The sequence below is a fragment of the Antrostomus carolinensis genome, unplaced genomic scaffold, assembly GCF_000700745.2.
Source record: "Antrostomus carolinensis isolate BGI_N321 unplaced genomic scaffold, ASM70074v2 scaffold8603, whole genome shotgun sequence".
NCBI classification, from domain to species: Eukaryota; Metazoa; Chordata; class Aves; order Caprimulgiformes; family Caprimulgidae; genus Antrostomus; species Antrostomus carolinensis.
Genome location: NW_010304400.1, coordinates 33695 through 42160, shown reverse-complemented (window position 1 = coordinate 42160; position 8466 = coordinate 33695). Strand labels below are relative to the sequence as shown.

Below are 8466 nucleotides of genomic sequence, written 5' to 3'. Positions count from 1 at the left end.
CTGCTTGAGTTTTATAACAATTGAGGTTTATATACAACTGAGTTGTTATCTGTTTGTTTAGTCCCAAGGCAAGGGTGTGTCATCAGCCAGATGTAAATTGATGACAGTCTTGTATAATCTAGTCTCCTATGCTGTTTGATCAAACTTTGTATCCTGTATAAAAAAAAAAGCTAATGGAATATGGCTTTTTGGCATATGTACAGCAACTGCTCACCAAATCTTCAGGAAATTGTCTTGAGCTGCTGAATCCAAGGGAAAAGGGGGCCAGATAAATGATATGCAAAGCAGATCTGGTGTTTGGTCTGCTGGGCTTACTGTACAAATTGGATCTTCTTACATCATTAAATTTGCTGCTCAAAACTAAATGTAATGTACAATTTAACCTTAGATGCTCTCCAGTCAGCACTATGTGGGGTCCCCAGAATCCTGAAAGATGCTGTGCTTCACACAGTGACCTGAGATCATGGACCTTTCTTCATCTCTTATCTGATGTTTTCCTCCAGAGACTGGGTAACCTGGAAAGCTATGGTAAAAGGAACTGCCCAAGCCATTACACAGTCTTTTAAAATTTGATATGGAAGGGAAAGAAGTAGGAGGGGGAAGACAAAACCACAAACCTTGGGCATGGCTGGCTATAAATGTATGTGATTCACGTTCAGACTCCAGTCTTACAGTACATGCGCCCAGCTCTTTCTTCTGGGTCCAAACCAGCCTGTAAAACACCCTAATTCCATAAAAGAGAAAAATTGGAATTGATTCACTGAAACGTGGCACAGCCAGTGTGAAACGGATCACACCAGGCACATATCCCTTGAATTCGCCTAGATGGGATCATCTGCCAGATGTACTTGCCTGCATGTCTCTCATTTATCACACCTGTTAGTCTAGACATGGTGAAAGCTGGCAGAAGTCAGCAATTGCATGTGGGAGAAAAAAAATGTGCGTTAACATTGTGAAGCTGCTCATAAGTGAGGAACATAGCACTGGAATTAAGGCTGGTGTACAGTCTTAATTTAGCCCCTTTGTTTAACTGTATTTCAAAACAACCTCTAGTTACATAACAGCATCCCATTCTTTCTGGGGGCTGCTCTGCCCACACCCCCCAGGGACAGGCTGCTGGGGCCATTGCTTTGGTGGTGTATTATATGTTACCACATATATTAAACCCAGGGGCTCACAAATCATTCAAACTTAAAATTATTGGTTCTCCAGATAGTAAAATTTTGAATTTATGGGAGTAGGAATGAGATTAAAAGACAGCCTCTATACATACTGTGAAATAGTTTGCTGATAGACCTTTTTCTGGGGGTTGTTCGCTGGTGCATAACTGTTTGCGGAGTTGTCCACGGCAAGAGATTTTGTCAACACGAAACTTGGCACAGAACTTGTAGATATCCTGAGCTTGTAATCGCATACCTTTCCACGTTGTTGGTCAGAGGCTTACTGCAGCTGGTGTGGGACAGAGGTTAGTGAAGTAATGGGACTTCATCTGGTCTACTGCGGATGTTTGTGCTCTCACTTATCTGTGTACAGAGCCCAGCCCTTGGACCTCTCCCTCCTGGGGGCTACCTGCTTGCCATGGGGCTGCACCACCTGCTAACGTCGTAGTAATTCATCAGTGGCAGGAGCACCTCTGTGCTTGCACTGCACCAACAGTTGGGTGTCACTGGGAGGGGATAGCATTGTTTGTGGTGAAAAGATAAGCTTTGCCAGGTTATGGTAATCTTGTATATGGACATACACAGATCTCTAATGAGTGGAGGTGATTTTGAAATGTAGCCGAGGCCATAGTCTCTGACTGGCTAAGTCACTGCTGAAATGCTAGTCATGTGCTAGTCCTTTCCCTGTCTTAAAAATCATCCTGTGAAATAAACCAAAGGTAAATCTGACTTTCCTGTGGCATAAAAAACTTGAAATTACAGAATTGCAAGTCTGCAAATTTACAGGACACTTTTAAAAGAAAATGTGAGGAGTAAAGACAAATATTATAGCAGTGGTGTTGAAGCTATGATGGTCTAAGGATATATGCAAAGCTGCGTTTGCAGGGCAATACCTTTTATTAGACAAGTTCATACGATTAGAATAAAAAGGCAAAATTTAAAATACTTCTCTTTAGGTCTGAAATTGAAGTATTTTACTCAGGGAAAATCTAATTTCTCTGGTCTTATTGACTCTAGGCAAACATTTTGACAATTTAAGCTTAAGGTGTATTTGGTACTTGTGGCACAAAAGAAGAGTACAAGTAAGAAGGCAGTGTTAAGTTCACTAGTCCTGTGGGACAAAGGTAGAAAAAGGTTGTTGTTAAAATTAAAACAATATTGTTGTGATTCAGAGACCATCTGACAGCCATACAGGATCATTTACTAGCAAACCCCATGCCAACAATGCTTACAAAAACTGAACTAAACGGAAGTTTTGCATTTACGTCAGATCCCAGTCAGGACAGTGGGTAAGGGAGAGGAAATTCACTGGTAAATGGAAAAGGAACTAAACAAAATTGGCAGGGAAAGAAATGTTATTTTCCAACCTACAATAGGATATGACAAACAATGGATGTAACTTAGTTATTTATAAAAAAGGTCCTTTTGGAGCAGTGACCTTCTTGTCTGACTTTTGTAGAAGATGGAGGTTCACCTCTCCAGAGGAGGAGGGCAAGCAGAGAATATTTTAGATTTAACACTTCATTCTTTCCCTGCCTAGGCTATGGGAACCTGAGCCCCAGCACTGTGGCTGGTCGAATCTTCTGCATCTTGTTTGCACTTTTTGGGATCCCCTTGAACCTTGTACTCCTGAATGAAATTGGGCAGCTGATGCTGTTGGGGGTTCAGCGTTGTGCCCATCACCTAGGAGAGGTGTTTCACTGGCAGGTAAGCAATGTGGACAGGTATGCTTCACCCTCAAGTTCAGGAAAGAAAAGACAGAAAGGGCATTGTCTGGTATTTGGGATCCTCTGACTAACAGTTTGTCCAAAAAGGCAATAATACTCAGGAATAGCTGGAAGCAAATAAATTTAGTTTATGACAGCCCTATGAGGTGTCAGATAAGGTTGTTTATTAATTGAGGGAACTTCTGTGATTAATGGCTTCCTTTACAGCAACAGAAGTGCCAGAACCTTGAAGCCATGCACAGTCCTAGAATATCTGGTCTGCTTATCATCAGTCATAGTTAGAATTGCATGTATAAATTGCTTGGAAACTTTTGTGGAATAGGCTTTAAACTGGCATGAATTCAGGACTTAAAAGGGTGATGCCCAGTTTGTGTTCACTGGGGGAGCCATGCCATTTACTATACTGGAATGTCATGAATGTGTGTTTTTCTGGAGTCTAGCATCATCTTCAACCAGAAACTGAGCTGGACTTTCCCTGCCACCCTTCTTCTGACAGTCTCTTCTTTTTTTTTCTGCTTTATTAGAAAAAAGCTTCTCTCCTGATTAAGACCTGTGCACTGGTAACTGGCTTGTTATTGTTCCTCCTGCTACCTCCCTTGTTGTTCTCTGACAAAGAAGGTTGGTCTTATGAAGAAGGATTCTACTATTCCTTCATTACCCTCAGCACTATAGGGTTTGGAGATTATGTCATTGGTGAGTAGTTCACATTTCATTGCTTTGACATACTAAACATCAAAGCCAAATGTATGGCATATGCAGCTCCCAACTTGACAGTTTTACACCACTAGCAATCCACAGACATTGTAATAAATATGTTGTGGTAGGCATTTCTCAGGTTGGAGAAGATGTGATTCCTGAGATAGCAATGCCACCTGTGGAAGAACAAAGAAATCCTTGCCCAGTCAATGAGTAATCTTTTCGCATTCAGAAGATCTGTCCCTTGAATGACTACAACACTGGACTGGAGTGCTACGTTTTTAATCACAGCAGTTGCTGATAGTGCACTTGGTGGGCTCTAGTGCTTCAACAGCAATTAGTTTTAAGCAGATCCTGCTCTGCATCACCATTAACAGACAGTGACCATTTCCTCTGTTAAAACCCCAGACAACTGCTTTTGAAAAGGCAGCTTAAGTACCTTAGGTGTAGACTGTTGGGCACCAGGCACAGCCTAGCTTTGGTTGCCAGAACCCTTTGTCAGAGGAAATGGGTTTGGACCCACGCCTGATGCATTTGCTGAAACACAGGACACACCTTTTTGATAAAGACTTTCTCATTAAAAACAATTTGATTATAGAAACACACGCACCCTTGAATCCCTGGGAGTCAGAAAGACTAAAACTCCTTATTACGGATTCCTTGTTTTCTTTCTTTAGTGCTTTTTTGATGCTTAGACAACTTAGTGGTGGTTACCTTAGGACTTGTCTGTAATGCATGAAAGTTATGACTACAGCTTGCGTAGGCACACTTAAATGAGTTGGTATCAAGTTAGCTTGGATAAGGGTAACCAGACGGAGCTTAACAAAAGCTAGCCAGTTTGGCATTTTCTTACACCTATTTTATAAGATGATGCTGAGCTCTGTGCTGCAGCAGCTTTACTTCTCTTGGTTCCTGATAACTAATTTTGAAGTTGTTCTCTGGTATCCCTCCCACTTCCAGGCATACCTTCACCTGTGTGGTACCTTTGTAACTAGCATACCACCACAGAAATGCTAGGTTCAGTATGGGAATAACTGAATATGCCAGTGACCTGTAGTATGTAGAGGCCAAACCATTTTGGCCTTACAATCCTGTGTTTGTGGTTTATGTCTCAACTTAAAAATAAGCAGGGCCAGGGCATGGGTATAAATGCTTGTCACTCTTTTGTGACTGTCACACTGTTTCCCCACTAGTGTGATGTCTGGCACTGTTCTGGATGAGGTAAATTCTAGGGAATATGACATGCCAGGAGTGATGCCCCATATTCACTTTGGACACAGCTGCTCTATTTTGGGGGAAATACAAGTCAGGATATGGCACTTGGATTTAAAGTCAGAGTGGTCCCTAACCTATTTTATTTAGTAATATTGATGGAGCTTCTCTTACTGTCCCTGGAATCCTAATTTACACACTCAGTAAGCCCTTCTATTGGATACAGAATGCCGTTTAGGTGCTAAGCTGCTTCTGATCTCATGTCCAAAACTGCGCCTATCAGATGGTCTTTGTGGATAAAACATTATCCTTGGAAGCCTCAAATAGCCCTTCCCTGTTGTTTTCATTTATTATTTAGAAGCAAGCAATTTTTAAACCTTTGAATTTAGCAGCAGTGAAAGGTGCTTGCTTGAAGGATGAATATAATACTCTTCCTGGCTGAAGTTCACCTTGATGTAGAAAGTCAGCCCAAAGAGTAGTTGCCACAGAAGTGGTTGGTAGCTCCCAAACATTTATCAGTAGCTTAGTGACAACCTCAAAATGTCTTGTGGTCCCATTATATTGAAAACACGTACAAAGTCTATTATATAATATACAATTATACCAAGTAAATTGATGTAAAGGATTCCTGTGTAATATAGCTCCACTGACCAGTTACTGCTTACCACGATCTTGAAGACAATAACAGTTCACGGACCACAGTTTGGGAACTGCTAGTCTGTGCAGGTAATCACAGGACAGTATTCTTACATCCACCAGTCACAGATGATAAATACCTAAACACCTGCCTTTGTGGATGTCCAATTTCAACCTTGCCTTAAGTGTACTTTTCATTGGAACACGGTATGGAGAGCGGTTTCCCAGGTTCATGGAGGTACCACCTCATACTTGCTAACTCTTCACAATCTATCCTGAAATTTACCAGGTGTTCTTTAGTATCTGCTGTGCTGTAGGTGTTCAGTTATAAAGTGACAAACCTTCCTAAGTTAAGGAAGCTGAGTAATGAGACCTGAGAAGCAGTAGAGAAAAAGCCCATGCAAAGACTTTGCTGCCACTGAATTGTATCCTGTACCTTACCTGTGTTTGTAAGGGTACGCCAGCCTGCTTTACAGATACAGCCCAGTCACTTCATAGGGCTGAGCTTGTTCCTTTGCTTTGCCTGTATTATTATTAATATTACTGCTGACACTAACTTAGCACATAGAAGCCTCTTTGCACTAAATATTATGGAAACACAACCAAAGATATGGCTTTGCTCCAAAGGGATCACAAAGTACCTAGCTGAGCAAGCAGACAGGTAGCATAATTTCAAACTGTCTCCCAAGGTTTGTTTGTTCTTAGAGGTTTTAGGACTGCTCAGGCCCTTTCCCTCCCACTCTGAGAGACTCGCTCACTCACTTATATCTGGCTTAACAAGATACATACACCAGTGCATAAAACCCACTTACCTCTCTGCCTGCAGGGAACCTCTGTTACTTACTAATACAATATCATGATCCTGAGTGATAAGTAGATAAATGAAACTGTGTGCTTAAATGTGAACAATTTCACTTTGATGTAGATGTAATTTGGGATTTATTTTTCTTTCTTATGGGTAATCTTTACAATTCCTAAGGAGTTCTAGGCTGTTGCTGACGTGTCATGAAACATACTTGTTCATAACATCTGTTCATATGCTAAGTACATGGCCTACTTCTTTTCTGTATAGGAACCGCTAATATTAGGTCACATTTCCACTGTCTTTGCTGTACATGTAATGTCTCCTTTGAGGCACTCTTGATCCAATCTAGAAATGTTTTGGGTGATTCTCTTGTAGGGATGAACCCAGACCGCACCTATCCAGGCTGGTACAAGAATGTAATCTCTCTGTGGATCCTCTTTGGCATGGCCTGGCTAGCACTGATTATCAAATTTTGCATCAACTTTCTGGAGAGCTCCAGTGACTTCTGCCAGTGCAACAAGAAGAGCACAGAGATGGCAGAAGACTTAATGGATGACAACAAAAATAGTATGACGGGACTTCATGATGTGGAGATCTGCAATGATAAAGACACAAAAACAAAAGGACTGGATTAATTTCATACCTACACAGCCCCTACAGAAGCACTGTAGAGGAGAAACATACCCTTGACATCTCTTAGGTTTTAGTGCACTGGAGATGCACCACTTAGAAATGCAGGAATAGAGCTGCCCTGACATTCGTATGTAGTGAAAACTTGCTTATTGAGCTTGCAATGTTTGAAATGCTTCTATTTGGAACTGAGCAATGACAACAGAATGTTTCATTTGCAGCACAACTAAGAGTTACCAATGCATTTCTTAGACAAAAGTAGATTTACAGAGGTATTACCTAACCTCCAACCTCAATATATGAGGTAAATTTTGACGTCTGTATGCAACACTACCTGTTGTCCTTTTCTTTGCATGCAAAGTTCTTGTAGCCTCCAACTGTACATGTGGCATTTTGCAAATACCACAACTAGAAAAGCAAGTACAATTTAATGCAGGAAACATACTGAAGACCTACTGGAAAACACTATTTAAAGCCACCTGGCAGTAACAGCAGATGTGCTCCATCACCTATATCCTTGTACCTGTCAAAGGTGCTAGCAGGCTTTTGCTCTCTGATTATTAATATAGGGATGGCAATGAGGCAGAGGTTGTAGAGGTGCCTAATAGAAACAGGTAATTCAATTTTTTTAAAATAAATTTCTACATCAGTGGTCCACTAATATTAAAAAGAGACTAGATAGGTAGGCTATTCCTTTCTCCAGAACTTGTGTAGGATCATTCTTTGTAAAGTATTATATAGACCAGATGTCATCAGATAAATGCGACAGTTCATTTAGATTTTTATTTTGTAATACCTTGGAAACCAGAAAAGGATGACTAGAGGAAGTTTTAAGTGCCAGTAGTTCCACCATTATCCTGTGGCCAATTTTAACAAGGGCTATATTAATTTACAAACAAACTGAAGTATCTTCAATTGGGATTAAGATGCTATTCTGATGAACTTCTTATGTCATAAATGAATAGTGTGTCTGTTTTAGCTAACCTCTTTTATATAAGCACAACTATCTTTTGATCTGTGGAATGCCAGACCTGCTTATTTGGCCTTTGTGTCAGTCATGAAACAGAAATGGCTTTTGTTTTTTGTTGTGGGTTTGTTTGCTTGGGTTTTTTTATTCCATTAAATTCTCAGAAATCTTTCTATAAATTATGACATTTTTAAAGGCCCAACAGAGTCTTAACTCCTGCTGCCATTTATATACCCATAGCTAATCTTCTAATTTTCTTATTCCTGTTGTGCTACTTGCATCCTAGAGTATTAACTTTGAAAACTTGACCATAGCAGTAAAACAGAATGAAGAATTTGGGTGAGCCTTCAGCTTCTACATTATCCAAGATTCCACATGGCCAGTGGAGAAAAAACTGAAAACACAGCCTGTTGGAGTATGGGACGCAGGAATTAGAAATATCCATAGCTAGATTCACAGAAAAGTAATGAGTGAAGAGTTCACAGTCTTAAGGAACACAAGTTTTGGAACATGTATCATGAAAAAAGTATTTCCAGAGTAGGCCAATCTGAGTGTTGATGTGTGGTGGAACTGATTACAGGAGAAAATGCAGGAAAGGAATCTGCTGGATGAAATTTAGTCTGTCAGCCTTTT

The 8466-nt window shown here is 40.5% G+C and overlaps 1 protein-coding gene across 1 annotated transcript in view; it reads left to right on the top strand.

The window, feature by feature from the left end:
* The window catches only part of LOC104522204 (potassium channel subfamily K member 17), a gene marked incomplete at its 5' end in the record, with an annotated part of 12715 nt that extends 5808 nt beyond the window's left edge, over positions 1–6907 (top strand). The window contains 3 exon segments of the mRNA XM_010164431.2: positions 2701–2867; positions 3412–3580; positions 6612–6907. Coding sequence (XP_010162733.2) covers positions 2701–2867; positions 3412–3580; positions 6612–6907 — 632 coding nt within the window.
* Between the last annotated feature and the right edge of the window lie 1559 nt (positions 6908–8466).